Source organism: Hippopotamus amphibius, chromosome 17, assembly GCF_030028045.1.
Source record: "Hippopotamus amphibius kiboko isolate mHipAmp2 chromosome 17, mHipAmp2.hap2, whole genome shotgun sequence".
Lineage (NCBI taxonomy): Eukaryota > Metazoa > Chordata > Mammalia > Artiodactyla > Hippopotamidae > Hippopotamus > Hippopotamus amphibius.
Window position 1 is genome coordinate 352,827 of NC_080202.1, and position 20,354 is coordinate 373,180.

Sequence of the window (20,354 nt, forward strand, 5' to 3'; positions counted from 1 at the left end):
GGGCTGAATGTGTCCCCCACGTTCACGGGTTGAGCTCCTATTCCCAAGAATCTTTAAGCAGGTCCCTATTTGGAGATTTCCAGACATGATCAAGTTAAAATGAGGTCATTAGGGTGACCAGTGTCCTTAGAAAAAGGGAAAATTTGGACAGACAGACATGCATTGAGGGAAAACTGCCATCTGCAGCCTGGGAGTGAGTCCGGGCGGCTCCTCCTGTCACGGCCACAGCAGGACCAGCCCTGTGACACCTGGATGGACTCCAGCCTCCTGACGGGGAACAGGAGGTTCCAGTGTGTGGGGCGTTGTCTGGCAGCCTGGGAAGGTGACAGCCCATTAGCCCACGGACGGTGGGAAGATGGGGCCTCAGGCTTCCTGTCTGCACCCCCCCGGCATGTGCTGTGTGAACCTTTGGGGCACGGGGACGTGCCAGGTGGTTTCGGGAGGTACCGGGTAAGTGATTTGCATGGTCTTGTGTGTATCTGTGTAGCTGCTTCTCAGGGTAGTTACATATTTTCAGATTTAAATGCTACTAAAATATAGGTTTCATTGCTAAAGACTGCTATGAAATATACGTAGCATCAGAAATTTGTCAATGTGGGACCTCCCTGGTGGTCCATTGATTAGGACTCCAAGCTTCCACTGCAGGGGGTGTGGGTTCGATCTCTGGTTGGGGAACTAAGATCCCCAAAGCTGCACAGTATGGCCCCCAAAAAAACAAAAACAAAAAACTGAATGCTCAGATACAGTGTTATCAGTCAGAATCAAACTTTAGCAAGTAGGTGTGGAAGAAGAGTTACGCTGATGTGAAGAAAAATATGAAACAGTAGTGCAAGTTGGTGTCTACATGAGAACACTCCCGCTGTGGTGCAGGGACGTGGTCCGTGGCTTTCAGAGCAGCTGGATGCCTGGGCTCAGCCCACCTGCCCCTCTGTGCATCCCACACCCGTGACACACACGTGGGAGCGACACGTGGGAGCGACACGTGGGAGCGGCGGCGCACAGTGTGCTTCACCCCCCGCTGAGGAGACACAGGGAGAATTTGTTTAGTGAGGTCAGCAGAGGCGGGCCCAGCCCTAGTCCCACCCCACCGCGCTGGCGGCAGCTGTCTCCAGCGGGAAAGGACAGCGGAGCCCGTCCCTCGGTCCACACGCGCTCAGATCCTCGGAAAGCAGGCCTGGAGCCCGGGGCAGTGGGAGAGGTGGGGTGGGCAGACGCGACCCAAACCAGCCACAGGGAGGAGTGGGCAGCGTGGGAGGTTTTATTTCTGCGAAGGGTCCCCAGGGCTGTGTCCAGCAGGCGCGGGTGCCTTTATTGCAGGTGTGCTGAGGTGACGGTGACCCGTAGTGGAGAGCTGGGGTCAAGACGGCCCCCACCCAGGTGTTCCCCCCACCCTGTCCCTCTCGCTCCTCCGTGTCTTCCCTCCATCATTTCTCTCTCCCTCTCACTGTCTCCTTCTTTGCCCACTCCTCCCCACCCCTCCATTTCTCTTCCTCCTCACCATCCCCCCCGCCCCCAGGTTCACGTGGCCGGGCCTCCTTCCTGCGCCGGGGTGCACATGACCTCGATGCCGCCGAGGCTGCCGTTTGGGACGCGCACGCAGGGCTCTCCGGCCGAGCTCTGGCCGCGGGGCGGCCACCTCCCCGCGCGCTTGGGCCCTGGTGTCGGGGGCGCGCCCGCGCTCTCCTGGGTGGGCGCCCTGCACTCCGGGAAGCAGAAGCTGCACGTCTCCACCGGCTCGGGCGGCGCCCCTGCAGCGCTGCCTGCTTCCATCCAGTGATCTGCGCGAGGGGGAGAGGCTGTTGGCCTAGGCCCTGACCGCTCCTCCCCCGCCCTGCACCCCGAGGCAGTCTGGCCACGCCCACTCCCCTCCTGCCCGGGCTCGATCTTCCCGCACCCAAAACCCCCAGGGACCACCTCCGGTTTGAGCCCTGAGAGCCCTGTTCTGGCGAGACCCTACACACCCCTTCCCCCCTCCCTCGGCCCTGGGTCTTCTTGCCTTGAAGTCTGACCTGATTCCACCAAGGATACTGCAGGGACTGGGCCCTGCCTCTCCCAGGAAGAGCTGACAGACACTCTCCACTTAGAAGCAGGGGCGGAGCCAGGACAGAGGGGTGCCCGGGACCCTGGGGCCAGCTCACCCTGGGAGGCCTTGACCTGCGTCCCACACGGCCCAGCGGGTGGTTGGCAGGACCCCTGGTCGCCCCTCCTCTTGAGGAAGCAGGCCAGGGCTAGCAGGAAGCAGCAGACGACGGCACAGAGGCAGAGCCCCAGGGTGCTGTAGACCAGGGCCAGCTGGTTGGCACTCAGCTTCAGCCCTGGGGCGGCTGCAAGACAGCAGAGGCCCAGAGTCAGGCGGGGCCCTTCCCTGGAGCGTCCCCTCCTCTGGCCAGCAGCTCTTGTCCTACGTGCTTGCTTTCTCCTCGTTAGGCCTAAGCAAGCCACGTGGTCACCCCCACGCCCCCTCGGAGGGCCGGCCCCTGCCTGCGTCCACCTCACCCTGGTGGCACCTTCTAAGACCTCAGAGCCCTTTGCTATCTTCTCTCGCTGTGGGTTGTTGCGTGGGACAGTACCAGAAGTGGACAGTTGTCCAGGGAGGATGTCTGTCTGACCAGGGGGCATGTGCTTTGACAGAGACTGCTGTTGTTGCTGAGTCTGGGGGGCAGGTGTAAACCAGGGGGCCCTGGAGAAACAGGGTGCTGGTCCCTCTGCCTTTCAGGGCCCTGAGCCGAAGCCCTGCCCTCGAAATCTGTCCTGGGCCCTGGGATCGGGCGCCCCCTGCCCAGAGGAAGAGCCGCTGGCCACCTGCTGCCCTCACCCCACGTGATGGTCTCTCTAGTGTCTCCCTGACCCTCGCACTTCTGTGAAGGCTGTTCGATCGCCTGCTTTATAGATCGAGGTATATTCCACGTGCCACTAAGTTCACGGCTGTAAAGCGGCCGAGTGGTGGTGGTTAGTGTGTCCGCAGGGTGTGCTCCTGGGACACTCCCAGCCCCGTCCCCCCCAGGGCCCAGGCACCACCACGCTGTCTCTGTTGCAGTCGTGCAACACGCGACCTTCGTGTCCGGCCCCTGAGCGTGTTTCTCAAGGCTCAGGCCTGTGGCTGCACATGTCAGGACTGAGGAACGTTCCACTGTGTGGATGCATCACACTGAGTTTGTCCATGGTGAGCATTGGGGCTGTTTCCACCCTTTGGCTGCTGTGAACACGTGTGTGCAGGTTTCCACGTGGACGTGTGTTCAGCTCTCAAGGGCTTTGTCCCGGGAGTGGAGTTGCCAGGTCGGGTGGTGCCTCCGTGTTGAGCTGTTTGAGGAGGCACTGTTTTCCACCGTGGTCTCACTGTCTTAGAGGCCATTTTGCAGATGGCAAAACTGAGCCTCAAAATTTCCTGCTCCCAGTTGCAGAGCTGCAAATGATGGACTGATGGACTGATGGACTCTGGGCTGGGACCCTGGGCCAGCCACACACGTGACGAGGGAGGACGCTGTCCCTCTTCCTTACACACGCTCTGAGAGTCAGAGTTTTGTAAAGTGACAGCTGGCCGGTGTCACCCTAACATTTACAGAGCTCTGGGTGGGCTAGTGTCACCACCCCAGGCCAGCAGCTCTGACCAGAGCCCAGAGACACCTTGGGGGAGAGGAGGCAAGGACCCCGCGTGGGCCTACAGATGTGGAGGCTGAGGCCCTGAGAGGTCACAGGGTGTACGGAGCTGGGCGACATGCATGCATGCCAGCTCCTGGCTCTCCATCTGCTCACCTGCTCCTACGCACCGCTAGGATAAAATAAAACCACCGGACTGGCTGGGTCAGCGGGGAAGAGGCTGGCAGCCTTCACATGGAGGCAGGATTCTCAGCTACCAGATGCTGCTAAGTACACAGTGAACTGCTGGGTTGATTTGAGACCAGAGATCTGGATATTACAGGTGTTGGCAGCTGAATTCTAACACCCAGACTCACGCAAGACCGGCAGCTGGCCCGGGCCCCCCTGCTCCCAGCAGGACGCAGCAGAGGGGACGCAGGGCCTGGCCCTGCCCCGAGGAGGCCTGGCAGCCTGTGCTCTGCTCTCCCGGGCACCCTGAGCCACCACAGGAGGAGCCATGCCGCTCTCCAACCCCAGCATCAGGGCTGAGCCACCAGGTGACTCCATCCCCAGCACCGTCTGCCTATCGTGGTGAGCCCAGGTGGCACCAGCAGAAGACCCACCCAGCTGAGCCTGGCCGCCCACAGGACCAGGAGAGAGAACGGCGGTGGTCACCTGTAGGCTGCTGAGTTTTCATGGCTTTCAGATGCCGCACTGGACAACCAGAGTGGAAACTCCGCTTCTGAAAGGCAGGTCCCAGCTTTTCTCCGTCCCTCTGCCCAGACTGTGATTTGGGCTCCCTGAGGGAAACAGAGCCACTTCCTGCCTGGTGACCTGCTCCTAGTACGTTTCACAAAGGCCCTGAACCCAGAGGAGAATTGCGGTTAAAACTGCAAACGTGGTCACCTTCCACCTTTGCCCCAGGCTGGAGAGACAGGTACCCCTGGGTGGGTGGCCTCCTCTGAGGGCCCCTGCCAAATTGGGACACTCCCTCTCCAGAGTCCTGTGGCCTCACCACCTTCGCTTCCAGGGACGTGGATGCAGGCAGCGTGTCTGTAACAAGAGCCGGGGACCAGCTATGTGGCGGGTCCTGAGATGGGCTGAACCCCAGGGGCAGGAAGTGGAAAGGGAGGGAGAGGCCGGTGCTTGGGGTTCCGCCTGGTGTGAGGACACACGGGGGCCGACGAACCCAGACTCCAGCGGCGTCGCTTCTGGGGAGAGGCCCCCCAGACCTCACTGTCTGATACCTTTTCTTTCTTCCATCGTGACCCCGTGCGTCTCATCCGCTCCAAACGGAAATGGCGGGGAGCCCGCTGGCTGCCGTGCTTGTTAAAGCTGCGTCAGGAGCTGGCCGGATGGGGGACGGGGTCCTCGGCCACCGCCCTGCTTCCTCTGTTCAGTCAGATGTGCAGCCTCGGCCGCTGCCCTCTGCCAGCCCTCAGCGACCTGGCCCCGGTGCCTTGCTGTCTGCCGACCCCAGGGGCCCTCGTCCGGAAAGGATGTGACGCGCTCCGTGCTTGCCTGAGAAGCAGGCCTGCGGGCGCAGTTCCGGGCACCTCCACCAGGGGCGGTGCTGATGGCGTGTTTCCAAGCGGGTTTCGCATTTGGTTTCTTCTGTTCTTGTACCGTTTTCAGAGTCAGTCTGGCCTGACAGCTGCTGCTGGGCTGGAGCTCGGGCCGGCCGGACAGCAGTGCTGTGACCTGTCCTGAGGGGCCTCGGAGGCCCTGGCTCAGGCAGTGTAGCCGGGGAGGACAGGATTCGAGCCTGGGCCCTGCGGCCGCCACCACTCAAGGTCAGGCCTGTCTCCTGGTGAAGTGGGGCGGACGCTCGGGCCTCCACGCTGTGGCAGCAGCTGGACCCAGTGGAACGTTCCACCCGCATCCCCGCGGCCCCGGCTCAGCGAGTGGGCAGGTCAGGGGAGGACTGAGGCGGGCGTCCGAGGCTTTCTGCCCCCGTTCCCTGGCTTCAGCTCCGGGGAGGGGGGGGGGCGTCTGGGACACCACTGCCATGGTGACTGTCGGCGGAAAAAGAGAAAACGCCCCACGCCCAGAAATAAAGAGCCAGCGACAGAGCTGACCCCCAGGCCACCGTGCAAGATGTGCCCCCAAGGCGGGCGCCACCCTCCCATGAGATCAGTCCCAGCACATGTGACCTTTCGACCTGATTTGAGAAAAAGAAGCCTTTGCGGATGTGATCACGTTAAGGATCTGGGGGTGGTCCTGAGCGTCAGAGCCCGGGTGGGGACAGGGAGGCACGGTGTCCAGAGACGTCCTCGGTCACCCAGGGCAGTGGGCCGTGCGCACGCCACCCGGAGCTCTGAACTTGGGACCCAGGAGGCCCGTGAGTAGGGCCTGGGGCTCTGTGGACCTGGACAGGGAAAGCAGGTCTTAAGCTTCACTGGAGCTGAGCCTTTGCTCCTACTGTTGGTGGCGGTCGCGGCCCCCGTGGGACGAGCCGTGGCTGGTCCACGTCCACAGAGAACCCGCGTGTTTCCACGCCCAGCCCCTCCCAACCCCTGCACGTGCGGGGCCCTCTGCCCGGAACCGCCTCCTTCGCCGCGTCCCTTAGACGCACGTTTTCTGTTTAAACGAGCCGTCGGCGCGCACTGGTCCTGGCGCGCAGCATGGCAGCCCCGCAGAGGCAGACAGTCTCAGGCTCACGGGACCAAGGCTCAGAGAGGGTACGTGACGTGCTCAGGGTCACACAGGCGGTGGGAGCTGGAACTAGGGGTCTGACCCCCAGTCTGCCTTGAAGGCCTCTCCTTGCCCCCGTCACGCCCCGGCTGGGTCCCGTCGCCGCCATGCGCGGAGGGCCCTTTATCATCTGTCTTGTTCTCCCGTCAGACGGTGACTTCCGTGGGGCTGGGGACAGGGTCTGCCCCCTACCCCTGCACAGCGAAGCCCTCCACAGTGGGCAGACCAATGAAGGAAAGGCTGTCCCTAGAGACGTGGTGGGGGCCGGCAGGGTGGTAAGTGGGTAGAGGGGGCAGGGTTCAGGGAGCAGGAGGGGACCGGGACGCCCCGCCCTCAACACCTCCACCCACGGTCCCCCCGGGGCGTGCACCTGGCACTTCCTGTTTACAGTCCTCACCAAACCCAGCTCCCGCCCCACCTGCGTGCCCAGGTGTCAGGACACAGCGGGACACACCACACGTGAGCCCCAGGCCTCCGGAGGCACACGGGGCAGAGCCAGGCACGGCGCGCATCACCCACCCCCGAGGCTCGGCGGGCCGCACCCTGGAATGAGTGGGACACTGACCACTGGCTTGCAGCGCGTCCGCCTACACGGTATCCACACCTCCTGGGGGATTCGTGTCTGGGGGGTTCACCCTGGGCTCTCTGGGGAGGGGGCTTGGCTGGTGGTCACGGACAGGAAGGGCTCACAGTGTCACACTGGCAGCAGGTCCCCCTGGGTGGGCAACAGTCCCACAGGCTGTTCTGGGGTTTGGCTCTTGCCGAGCGAACAAACTGGAACCCGCAGGTCGGGCCGAGGCCCCGCTCAGCTGTGCGCTGGGTGAGTCTCCAGGCTTTGCGACTCGGTTTCTCTGTCTGTAAAGGGGAATCTGTGGCATCAGAGGTGGGACGGGTTCAGATATGGCCCTGACTGCAGGGCAGGCGTGGGGGTCACCAGGTGCTGGAGAGCAGCCCCCTTCGTGGTTCTGTCTGCCGCCCTCCCCACCCCCCCACGCACACCCGCCCTCTGTGTGTGGATCTAGTTCCTCTCACGAGAGGCTGTGCTGGATTGAAACTGGCCACAAACCCACGGCGGCTACACATCCTTTGCCTCTCCTCCTGCCAAGGGCAGGGTCTGTTTCCCGCGCCTCGAATCTGCAGGCATTGCACCCGGAGGGCTAGGGTGCAACAGGGCGGTGGACGCCAGCTCCCGGCCCAGGGGTGCAGAGGCCCGTGTGTCCCCTCTGACGCCCCCGCCTGCCCGCGGGTCCCAGGAGGAGGATGAGAGACGCAGGAAGAGTGCCCCCTCCAGCCACACCCCGCGCTCACGAGGAGGAACACACCCTGCAGCCTGGGGCTGTTTGTTAGGCGGCGGGAGCTCGCTGACAGGGGAGCAGAGCAGAGTAAGAGACGGAGGTCTGACCGGGAGGAGCCGGACTGGGCGCCTCCGCCGCGAGGACGCATGGAGCCTGGCCTCGTGGAAGTGATGTTGTGAGGAAAGTCACAGCAGAGGAGGGGAGCCAGCCGGCGCCTGGCAGACCAAGAGCAGCGTAAACATCAAGTGTTTGTGGGTCCACAAGCCCCCCCCCCGCCGCCCCACTTTCTGACACCACAGAGCAGAGTAGCTGAGCCAAGAGGTGTTTGCTGGGAGGACCCATTTAGGCCGTTTTCAGTGCCCGGCACGTAGTAGGTGTCCAGGTCAAGGGACGCTTCTCACGTACCCAAGGAGCCCCACCTCCACCGTGAGCCTTTGAGCCTTTCTGGTGATGCGTTCCCTGCTCATTCTCAGGAAGTCTGTTGCCTCTAAGTGGGCTGGGGGTCTTGCTCATAGCTTAGCCACGCTGGCCACTCGCTGCCCTGTGTTCTGCGAACGTATTCAGCTGCCGTTACGAGGCTGCCAACTGTCGGGTCTTTTTTCCTCTCCTGCTTCCTTCTTGCCCACAGACTTCTGTACACTTGGCCTGATTTTTTTTCCCGTCCTGTGATGACCCCTGCAAACCCCCGGCTTCTGGCCGTTTGCCCCCGCCTCATGGACGCCTGGTGCCTGCCTTCCAGCCACTCTGAGCCTTGGATACCATGTGGGCCAAGCTTAGGGGCTTACCTGGATCTGCATCTGAGCCTCTGTGCTCTGACCCCTGGTACCGCCCCAGGTCGTCTGCCCGGGTCAAGGCCTCTCCGGACCGCTGTCTCCTGACCTCTGGCGGGAGGTTCAGTTGGCTCCTGAGCTTGTTCTCGCAGAAGTGTGTGCATTGCCTGGGGTGACGTCCGCAGATGGAGGCGCAGCTGACACATTCCTTCAGGAGGTGGTCGTAGTACCTGCCCTGCTCCTTGCGGCAGCTGAGTGACTCTGGGAGACAGAGATGAGTGTTGCTACTGGGTGACAGACACGTGCAGGGACTGTGCGTCTGGCCTCAAAGGGCATCAAAGTTAAAAAAAATCCTAGTCCAGTTCCGCAAAAGCAATTCCAGGGTAACCCAAGTCCTTTTCCAATAAGCAAATGTAAAACTATACATTGTTCTCTAAGTACTGTTTTAGCTACGTCACACACATTTTGCCATGTAGTGGGTTTTTTTATACCTAGTTGAGGATGTTCTTATTTTTCATTATTATTTCTTCTTTGAGCTATATATTATTTAAAAGTGCATTTCTTAGTACTAACCATATAAGGGCTTTCTAGCTATCTTTTAAAATTGATATCTTGTTACATTGTCACGTAGGTTCTTTACTTGGATTTCTCAAAGCTCATAAAGGAGAAACATGTTTCATACAAACATAAGGAATGGGGACGGAGGCCAGAATCCAGCCTGGCAAGTTGGGGAAGGGGACTGGAAGGAAGGTAGGAAAGCTCCAGTTATTAGTGTTTTTTCTGTCTTAATAATAAATGAGAATTACAGGGGCTTAGACAGGTATCAGTGCCAAGCGGCAGAAGCAAAGTGCTCTGAAGCCCATTCGCACTTGCTGGAGAGAGCAGTTCTGAGTGCATTACACAAACCTGTACTTTCACATGTCAGGTTTCCCTTGTCTGTAAATAAGATTCTGTTCGTATGAAAATGTGACTCATGTGCAGGTTTTCAGGGCGCGTTTTGGAGGCAGCACAAGACAGAGGCCAAGAACCCAGACCTTGAAGCCGCATGGGCTTGGGGAAGCCCTGGTCTGCCACTTCACGTGGCGGGCTTCGCCCCCCCGTGCCTTGGTCTCCTGTTTCCCAGGAGAGGGGTCATTACAACAAGGGTGGTTTCTCACCGTTGTTACGAGGGTGTGAAGTCCCCAGCACTGTGCCTGACACATAATGAGTGATGCTCCGGGTTTAAGTAGAACGTTCACTTGTGCCTCTTTGCGATGCAGACACGCCAACCCTTACGTCCTTTTCGGAGCAGAGGACGAAACCAGGAGGGAGTGGACTTGGGACCTCAGGGAGGACTCAGGTGACCCGTCGGGACCAGGGGCCCCCGACCTGGGCACTCCCGGGGTGGGCTGAGCCTGACGGCAGCAGTGCTCCTGGGCTTGCTGCGCCCCCCTCTCCTCCTCGGGGACCTCCGTGTGGCCTGCAGGTGCCAGCTCCGCAGCCCATCAGGCCTCACTGCCTGACCTCACAGACTCCCTTCTGGGCCTTGATATTCCCTGTCCTATCTTCCCGCCTCTGTGCCTTTGTCCACACTGTCCCCTCCTCCAGGGGTGCCTTTCCCCCTCATCTGACTTCTGAATCTGCCATCTCAGGCAGTGCTTCCTGCAGGAAAACTTCCCTGCTCCCCAAACCATCAGCCAGAGGTGGGCTCTCCCAACCGTGGCCTTTTATGGTAGTTCACCTTTTTACCATGAAATGGAGTCATTTCTCCCACTAGATCATAACCTCCGTGAAGGGTCTGTAAGAGTCCTCTTTCCAGGGGTCTGTGGGTCACAACGGTGAACATCCAGCTCTTTAATAGATAGTGGCTCAGAGCCACGTTACTGCAGACTCAGAGAGTCGTTCAGATCCTAACGCTTCCACTCTCATGCTGTGTGATCTTGGGCAAGTCACTCAGCCTCTCTGAGCCCCACCCAGCCAGTATTTATGAAGCACTTACTATGTGTCAGGCACTGTGCTAGGCTTAAGAAATGAATTGAGCTCACAGTTTGGTGGTTGAGACACATAAAACACACAGGAAAGAATGTGATACACATGATAAGTTCCATCAGGGAAAGAACAAGTTATGAAAAAGAACAGCAAGTAAAAGACACTTTCCAAGACAATCAGAGAAAACTGGATATGTCCTGAGTGCAGACAATATTCAGGAATAGTTGCTGGGGTGATAAAGAATTGAGGTTATATTTTAAAGGCCCTTTTGTGTTAGGGATTCATGATCCAGTATTTACCGGTAAAATGGTGGGAGTTCTGGGACTGGCTTTGAAATACACAAGTAAAAAAACTGGGGACTCAAAAGGCAGAATTTCTAAAGCTGCTGGTGGATAGACAGGTTTATTATGCTGTCTTCTCTCTGATAATTTCTATAATAAAAAGTTTCAAAGGAAAGTGGGAGCAGAGGAAGACGAAGGAGGACCCACTCTCCATCTGGCAGTCAGAGAGGACCTCTCAACTTTGGGCTGAGACCTGAGGGTTGGGTAGGAGGAAGCCCAGGGGAGAAGGTGGGGAAATGCATCCCTGCGCAAAGGCCCTGAGGCAGGAAGGTCAGAGCATGCGCGGGAAGCTGCAAGGAGGGCAGGAGGGTCAAGGGGTAGAAGGCGCCACACTGTCCGTCTCCCGTCTCCCTCCACCCTTCCTTGGACCCCAAGTGCAGGCCAGGGGAATGTGCGGGGGCAGGAGGGGCCCCAGAACTCACTGCAGAAGGCTGCACAGGTGCTTGGAATCTGGCTGCTGCAGATGGCTTTGCAGGAGATGCATCTATTCAGCAGCAGGTCCCAGTACTGCTCTTCGGGGCAGGGCTCCATGGCCGCCCCCGGCCGCAGGCCCTGTGGGGCTGAGAGGCAGGGAGGTGAGGGCCGAGCCACCGGTGCCCCTGGAGGCTGACCCAGGCAGCCTCTCCTGCCCACGTTCCGGCTCTGTCTCCACGAGCGGAGGGGGAACAGACAAAACTGGCTTCCGCCCTAGCTGTACTTGCTGGGCAACCCCGGAGCCTCAGTTTCCCGTCTGGGGCACGGTGGTTCTGAGGCCCCTCTTGCACCAGTGGAGCCCTGCTCGGCCTTGTCCTCGGCCCCCATGAACGTGCACGCACCTCCTGCCCCAGGATCTTTGCACGTGCCGGTCCCTCTGCACACCCTGCTCTTCCAGCCCTGTGGCTGGTCATTTCCTCCTGACCCCTCAGATCGCTGTTTCAGCTTCTTTTCTTCAGGGAAGCCGTGCTGACACCCTCCCGTCGGAGTGGGACTCGCCCCCTCTGCACGCCGCCGTGCTCGTCACTGTCACCTCCCTTTTGTGGTTATTTGATACCGTCTCCCCATTAGCCAGGAGCGTCACGCAGGTATAGATGCAAATTGTTTTGTTTGCTACTGGGTCCTCGGAACCTAGATAGTGTCTAGGACATAGTAGGTGCTCGTTAAATGAATGAATTCGAAAGAAAAGCAGACCTAGCCAGTGGCTAGCAAACAGCAGGCACGCAGTAGATGTCCATCTCCGTCCCTTTCTCTTTTGCTGAGATGTGAGACACACACAATGACAGATCTCAAGAGCACAGCTTGACACATCTTTCCACATGTACACACCTGTGTCACACCCACCGCGTCACGGTGGTGAACATTTCTTGCACCCTGACACCCCCGTGGGCGCCTCCCGCCCAACGTCAGCTTCCAGAGGTGATCTCTGTTCTGGGTTTGAGCTCCGCAGGGCCTAGGCTGCTGGTACTGCCCATTCTTGAACTTTCGTGTCTGGTTTCTTTGGCTCTGCAAGGTGTCTGGGACTCATCCCAGCTGGTTGTGTGTTGCTGAGTTGTCTGTAACTTCTGTCTGATTTCTTGCCATTTGCTTCCCCGACAACGTTTTTTAAACATTCTGTGAGGCTCTTGTTTATTCTTTAACGAAAGTCCGCTGAGGAAAGACCAGCGGCTCCCCCTTGACCCGGCAGCTTAAGCACCTGGGTTTTTCTTCCTCCTCTCTTGAAACAAAACTGAAAGGACAGGAGAAGACAGTTGTCCTCAAAGATGGAATGGAAGAAGTGACTGCAGCAGGGGACAGATGTCAACAACATTTTGGAAGACGGAAGGCAGATGGCCTGGGGTGACTGGCGTCCGTTGAAGATCTCTCTCTGCTGAAGCTTACAGGGGAGGAAGTGGAATTGAGTCACGGAACCCTAGGAAGCTCCCAGAGCTGGAGGCACCAGTACCTCTGACAGCTGGCGATGGGAGGGCAGAGCAGTGAAATAAGGTTGGATGGAAATTTACGTAAAGAGGGCTTCACCTAAGGCAAGCGATGGCCTCTCGCCCACTCAAGCAGGAGGTTGGGGGTCTCCACAGACACCGCTGAGGGTGGCTGTAAGGTCCACTCTACCCCCAGCCATACCTCAGGAGTGCTGTGGCCAGGTTTGTAAAAATGTCTCCTTCCCCATCTGCAACTGGCAGGAAACCAGCAGACTCTGCTATGGAAAAACTGACCCAAAGGAAAAGACCCGGAGGCACTGATGGGGAGTTTCTTTTGAGAAAATGACCACACTGCTGCCTGACCACTGGAGCAAAGCTGCTGCATGTAAACCCCGTATGTTTGCCCAGAATTTCCAATCAGCCATGAATGCTTCATTGTGAATTGTGACCTGCAGCCGAGGGTCCCCTGATACTGGAGCACACGTCTGCATGAAAGAGACCTCAGAGGAAGCAAGCGGAAGAAATCCACGCAGAGGTGATGCAGGCAACAGAAGAAAACTAAAAGATGGCAACCAGACATCTTTCAAAGAGAAGAGAACTTTTACATCCACAGAAAAGAATGATGCGCTCCTTTTTTTAAAATTTTTTCCTGGCTTGTGGGATCTTAGTTCCCCAACCAGGGCCCTTGAACCCGGGCCCTTGGCAGTGAAAACATGGAGTCCTAACCACTGGACCTCCAGAGAATTCCGGAGAATGATGTGCTACTTTTTTTTTAGTTCCCCAACCATGGTTTGAACCCAGGTCCTTGGCAGTAAAAGCATAGAGCCCTAATGACTGGACCTCCAGGGAATTCTCAATGACATGCTATTTTTAAAGGATAATATGCATAGAACAAATAAGAATGATTAGAAATGAAAAAATATAGCAAGAATAAAAACATTTGTAGAAGGGTAATAAGATGTAGTTGAAGAAATATCCCAGAAAATAGGGAGAGAAAAGATACAAAAAACATGGAATTATTTCAGGAGGTCCAAAGGTTGACTGATGGGAGTTTCAGAGAAAACTGATCTGAAAGACATTAGCCTCCAGATTCAAAGAGCCAATCAGGTGTCCTGCACAATAAATTCTCTCAAACCAAGACCCACCATCATGAAATTCAGGAGCAGCAGAGACTTGGAGGAGATTCTAAAACCTCCTTGAGAACAAGCGGGTCACGTACAGGGCTCTGTGAGTTAGGAAGCCTGTGGAAGTTTCAGTTCAAAGTGGGGGCGTGAGGGGATGGTGCCAGAGAACATGGCAGAGGAGGAAGCCCCATTGACCTGCCTGTCCCCTCGCAGCCAGTGAGCCGGCAGCCCTGTCTGAAGTAGCAGTTTTGAAACTCTGGAGTTGTCCACAGGACAGTTGGGCAAAGACGCTGGTGGATTTGGGATATTTTGGTGCATTTCAGCCTATCGGGAGGTGGTAGCTGCTCATGTCCCTGGGGCAGCTTGCAGGAACCTGGATGGGCAGTGAGGTCCTTGTCCTCTGAATGTTGGGATGGTGGGTCCTGCCTGCTGGTTGCTGCTTTTGATTGCTGAGGGGCCAGCACAGGGGTTGGTGGTCATTGTTTCAGCCTCCCTGGGATGAGGTGGCTTCGGGAGGATTTAGAGATGTACTGCCCCCCCACCTGGGGAGTCAGACGTTTAAGGAAATCTTTGTCAGGTCACGGGCTGACTGCAGAGAGGAAGCAACAGAAACTTCGGTGACCACACACGAGGAATACATACTTTGCAAAAATAGTTTGGAAAAGCCACAAACAGACTCCGACTCTCAACAGCAACAAAAAATTCAGCAATCCCTGAGGACATAGAGAATTAGATTTCCAGAGTTACCACAATGTAATGCTCGAAATGTTTGGTCCTCAAAAAACTTACAAAACGTACAGAGAAACAGGAAAACATGGCACGTTCACAGAAAAAAAGAATTTGACAGAAACCATCCTTAAGGGAGCCTCAACGTTGGAGACATTAGTCAAAGATGTTAAATCTGCCACCTTAAATATGTTCCACAAGCTAAAGGAAACCGTGGACAAAGAACTAAAGGAAATCAGGAAAATGATGTATGAACAGAACGAAGATATGAATAAAGAGATAGAGGTTGTAAAAAAAGGAACCAGGGACTTCCCTGGTGGCGCAGTGGGTGAGAATCCGCCTGCCAATGCGGGGGGCGCGGGTTCGATCCCTGGTCCAGGAAGATCCCACGTGCCGCGGAGCAACTAAGCCCATGCACCACAACTACTGAGCCTGTGCTCTTAAGCCTGTGAGCCACAACTGCTGAGCCCATGTGCCGTAACTACTGAAGCCCATGCGCCTAGAGCCCGGGCTCCACAACAAGAGAAGCCACAGCAACAAGGAGCCTGCGCACCACAACGAAGAGTAACCCCCACTCACCGCCACTAAAGAAAGCCCGTGCACAGCAATGAAGACCCAACACAGCCAATAAATAAATAAATAAATAAACTTATTAAAAAAAAAAAGACATGGAGGCATCTTAAACGCACATGACTGAGAAAAGCCAAGCTCAAAAGCATACACACTGTATGATTCAATCTGTATGACATTCTGGAAACAGAAGAGAGATCAGTGGTTGGCAGGAGCTGAGGGTGAGGAAGAGAGAACGGTGGAGCACCAGGGATTATGTAGAGTGAAGCTCTTCTGTGCTCTGCTGCCCCGGTGGACACACGTCATTGTACACTGGTCAAGTCCCATGGGAAGCACAGCCCTGAGAGCAAACCCTGACATCAGCTATGGAGTTTGGGCGACAGTGATGTAGTTACTCACTTGTAACAATGTGCCACTTTAGTGCAGGATGGTGGTTTTTTTTTTTTTAATATTTATTATTTTTTGGCTGTGTTGGTTCTTCATTGCTGTGCGCGGGCTTCCTCTAGTTATGGAGAGCGGGGGCTGCTCTTTGGTGTGGTGCACAGGCTTCTCAGTGCGGTGGCTTCTCTTGTTGCAGAGCATGAGCTCTAGGTGCACGGGTTTCAGTAGTTGTGGCATGTGGGCTCAGTAGTTGTGGCACACGGGCCTTCTTGCTCCACGGCACGTGGGATCTTCCTGGCCCAGGGATGGAACCCGTGTCCCCTGCATTGGCAGGTGGATTCTTAACCACGGCGCCACCAGGGAAGTCCCCTCCTTCATTCTTGAAAGGTAGTTTTTTGCCAGATATGCAGTTCTTGGTCGATAGTTGGGTTTTTTGTTTTTTGTTTTCTTTTTTCTTCTTGGGATTTTATATGCACTGATGTCAGCTCACTTCTGGGCTCCCTGATTTTCGAGGAGAAACCAGCTGTTAATTTTATTGAGGTTACCCAGAAAATGACAGTGTTCCTTTGTTGTTTTCACAATTCTCTCCGTGTCTTTGGGTTTCTACAGTTTTATCACAGTGTGTCTCAATGTGGGCATCTTTGAGTTTATCCTGTTTGGAGTTCATTGAGATTCTCAAACATGTATACTCACGTCTTTCCTAAGATTTGGGAAGTCTCCAGCTATCATTGCTTCACATATTTTCTCTCTCTCTTCTCTTTGGAATTCCTATATGTGTATGGTGGTGGTATACGTTTTGTGGGCTCCCACGAGTCCTTCAGGTTCTGTTTATTTTTCCTCATTCTTTTTTTATTTCTGCTTCTCATTCTAAATAATTTCAGTACTCTTACCTACAGGTGCACGGATCCTTTCTCTTGGCTGCTCAGATCTGCTATTGAACCCCTCTAGGGAGTCTTTTCATTTCAGTTATTGAACTTCTCAGTTCCAGAATTTCTGTTTCCATTTTTTTTTTTTAATGGGTTTTATTTATTTATTTATTTATTTATTTATTTTTTGGCTGTGTTGGGTCTTCGTTGCCGTGCACGGGCTTCTCATTTCTGTGGCTTCTCTTGTTGCGGAGCACGGGCTCTAGGCGCATGGGCTCAGTAGTTGTGGCTCACTATCCATTTTTTTCACAGACTGTTTGGAGTGATTTGAGGTTCACAGAAAAACAGAGTGGAAACTACAGAGAATTCCCATCTTCCTCCTGCCCCCAAACAGGCACAGCCTCCCTCACTGTTAACATCCTGCACTAGGGACGTCCCTTGCGGTCCGGTGGGTAAGACTCCGCGCTCCCAGTGCAGGGAGCCCAGGTTCGATCCCTGGTCAGGGAACTAGATCCCACATGCCCGCCGCAACGAAGGCCCAGTGCAGCCTAAATAAATAAATAAATATTTTTAAAAAAGAGGTGTATCCAGATAGGCAAAAGCTGAGAGTTCATAACCAGTAGGCCTGTCCTACCAGAAAGGCTGAAGGGAGTCCATGTTGAAATGAAAGTGCACTAGACAGTAACTTGAAGTCATAAGAAAAAAATAAGGAGCACTGGTAAAGGTAATCTATGACAATATCGATATCAATAGGAAGGGACAGAGATACAGAACATTGTATACTATTGAAACTAAGTATTATTGAAACTAAGTTGTTATAGGTTTAAGACATTAATTGTAATCCTCAGGGTAACCACTTAAAAAATAACTAAAAACATATAGAAACTGAAAGAAAAAGGGAATAAAAATGGCACAGTACAAGTAATCAACTAAATACAAAAAAAAAAAAAAAAAAAGGTCAGTAATGGAGGAATTGAGGACCAGGAAATATATAAGACATGCAGAAAACAAACAGAAAAATGACAGAAGTAACTCCTTTATCAGTAATCACATTGTAAATGGACTCAACTCTGCTGTTATAAAAGGCAGAGACTGGCAGATTGGGTTAAAGAAACAGTATTCATCTATATCCTGTTTACAAGAGACATAGATAAAAGCACACAAAGAGCTTGAAAGTAAAACAAGGGACAAATACCATGCATGCAGATAATAACTGCCAGGGAGCCAAGGTGCCACTCTCACTGTAAGACAAAGTGCTTTAAGTCAAGGAAGGTTACCAGAGACAAAGGAAGACAAGATATATGGATTAAAAGCTTGATACAGCAAGATTTAACAACTATAAACAGAAATGCATGTAACAACAGAGTGGAAACATATGAAACAAAAATTGATGGAACTGAAGGGAGAAACAGATAGTTCTATAATGATATTTGGATATTTCAATACCCAACTTTCAGTAGTGGGTAGAAGAACCAGACAAAAGATCAATAAGGAAAAGATGACTTGAACAACTCTATAAACCAAACATATAACACTATACTCAACAACAGCAGAATTACTTTAATCATCTAAAACCCGTTAAGACTTGTTTTGTGACCTAATATATGGTATGTCCTGGAAAATGTTCCATGGACACTTGAGAAGAACGTGTAGTCTGCTGTTGTTGAGTATAGTGTTTTTTTAAAATAGACCTGCAAAATTGAGAAACCCTTAGCTGGATTGACTAAGAGAGGAAACTCAAATTACTAAAATCAGAAATGAAAGTGAGGCATTGGTACATATTTTATAGGTTGTAAGAGAGTACTATGAACAATTGGGCACCAACACGTTGGGTGATCTAAACAAATGTACGATTCCTAGAAATATACAATCTACAAAAACTGATATAGGAAGAAAGGATATCTGAATAAACCTATAACAAGTAAGGAGATTGGATCATTAATCAGTAACCTCCCAACAAAAAGTCCAGGATCACAAGGCCTCCACTATTCCTTCTCAGGCTCTTTCAAAGAAGTTGAGGAGGGAGCACTTCCTACCTCATTCTGTGAGGTCAGCATTACACTGATGCCAAAGCCTAATAAAGACATCATAAGAAAAGAAAATTTCAGATCACTATGCCTTATGAATATAGGTGTAAAAATTCTCAACAAAATATTAGCCAATCAAATCCAACAGTGTATTAAAAGGGTTATACATCATAACCAAGTGGGATTTATTCCCAGAATGCAATAATAGTTCAACATGTGAAAATCAGTTGTTGTAAACACTGCATTACAAGAATGAAAGGAAAAACCACATGATCATCTCCATGCAGAAAAAGCATTTAACAAAATTCAGCACCTTTTCACGATAAAAACATTCAGTAAAGTAGGAATAGAAGACAACCTCCTCTACATGGTAACAGCCATGTATGAAAAACTCACAGTTGACATCACACTCATTGGTGAAAGACTGAAAGCTTCTCTCCCATGGCTAGTAACAAAACAAGAACACTCACTCTTACCACTTCAATTCAACATAGTACTGGAAGTTTTAACCAGAGCAGCTAGGCAGGAAAAAGAAATAAATGTATTCAAATTGGAGAGGAGAAAGTAAAATTATCTGTTCATAGATAACACGATCTTATATGTAAAATCTCTAAAAATTTCATATGCTGAAAACTGTTAAAGATAAAAATTTAGCAAAGCTGCAGATACAAAGTCAACACACAGGGACTTCCCTGGTGGTGAGGTGGTTAAGAATGCTCCTGCCAATGCAGGGGACACGGGTTCGATCCCTGGGCCGTGAAGATCCCACATGCCATGAAGCAACTAACCCGTTTGCCACAACTACTGAGCCTGCATGCCTAGAGCCCGTGCTCTGCAACAAGAGAAGCCACCACACTGAGAAGCCTGCACACACCACAGCGTAGAGGAGCCCCTGCTCGTCACAGCTAGAGAAAGCCCGCGTGCAGCCACGAAGACCAAATGCAGCCAAAAAATGAATAAACAAATTTATTTTAAAAAATCAACACAAAAATTAGTTGCATTTACATATACTTGTGATGGATGATCCTAAAAGGAAATTTAAAAAAAATATCCATATACAGAGGCATAAAAATGAATAAAATACTCAGGAATGAATTTAACCAGGGTGGTGAAAGACATATACCCTGAAAACTACAAAACTCCTGAAATTAGAGGAGATGTAAATAAAAGATATCCCATGTTCATGCACTGGAAGACTTCATATTGTTAAGTCTACCGAAAGTGATCCACAGATTCAATACAATCCCTAGCAAAATCCCAATGATTTTTTCATTTGACCCTGAACAGCCAAAACAATCTTGAAGAAGAGCAAAGTTGGAGGACTCATACTTCCTGATTTCAAAACTTACTACAAAGCTAAAGTAAACACGGTGATCATGGAATAAAGACAGATACTCAGATCAGTGGAATAGAATAGAACCCAGAAATAAGCTCTCCCTCTATGGTCGATTGATTTCAACGATAGTCACTCACCCGTGAGAGGGGACACCCTTAGACCACTATCAGTGGACAGGGCCATGGCGGGACTTACGAGACAGGAAGGAAGGAGGGAGAAAAAGTGCAGAGGGCTTTGCATTTGGGGCAGGTGGTTTAGCTGGCAGCAAAGAGGGCAGGCTGCCCTTGAGCACCTGTTGGGCTGGGGGTCCCAGAGAGTGTCGGCGATGTCAACATTCTGGGCGACACGTGGGAGAATTACAGTGAGCGTTTACAATCCCTCTTTTATGAATCGGGGGGAAGAGGCGGAGAAGAAGGAAGAGAGAAAGGTGGGGATGACGGTTTCTCCCCATTGTCGTTTCTGCCTCCTGCCCTTTCATTCTGCAAGCCGACTTGCCACGGTTCAGCGACAGGATGCATGTGAGGGCAGCACTGGCTGTGCAGGGACGCACAGCTGTGAGTCACCACCCAGTAGCCTGCGAAAGGCTGGCGGCGCAGCCTCGCTTTTCCTCTTCTGTAAATGGGGACTACGGGTGCTCTTCTGCAGAGGAGGTTTCCTCGAGCACGTGCACGTGACGTGCAGAGGGCTGGCCGAGACATGTTTGCAGAGGGGTAGTTATTTGGATAAAGTGGTTTGAAATATAATAGATCAATTACAATCATTTCATAATTGCCAAATTGGTACTCCAG

The 20,354-nt window shown here is 53.3% G+C and overlaps 1 protein-coding gene across 1 annotated transcript; it reads right to left on the reverse strand.

The window, feature by feature from the left end:
- Positions 1–1,244: 1,244 nt before the first annotated feature.
- TNFRSF13B (TNF receptor superfamily member 13B) lies at positions 1,245–19,749 on the reverse strand. The gene is made up of 5 exons (XM_057715597.1): positions 19,704–19,749; positions 11,067–11,204; positions 8,351–8,596; positions 2,139–2,324; positions 1,245–1,778 (listed from the first exon to the last, which is right to left on the reverse strand). The coding sequence occupies exons 1-5, from the start codon at positions 19,747–19,749 to the stop codon at positions 1,519–1,521; spliced, it is 876 nt and encodes a 291-aa protein (XP_057571580.1). The 3' UTR covers positions 1,245–1,518.
- Between the last annotated feature and the right edge of the window lie 605 nt (positions 19,750–20,354).

What these genes read in the sequence shown, in the direction of transcription:
- TNFRSF13B (XM_057715597.1), bottom strand. Translation starts at nt 19,749, where the DNA reads ATGGCCCTGTCCACTGATAGTGGTCTAAGGGTGTCCCCTCTCACGG. An exon ending in CACCTGTGCAGCCTTCTGCA is followed by an intron (nt 8,597 to 11,066) that starts GTGAGTTCTGGG and finishes TCTGTCTCCCAG; the next exon opens with AGTCACTCAGCTGCCGCAAG. An exon ending in AGGCTCAGATGCAGATCCAG is followed by an intron (nt 2,325 to 8,350) that starts GTAAGCCCCTAA and finishes GCTGTCTTGCAG; the next exon opens with CCGCCCCAGGGCTGAAGCTG.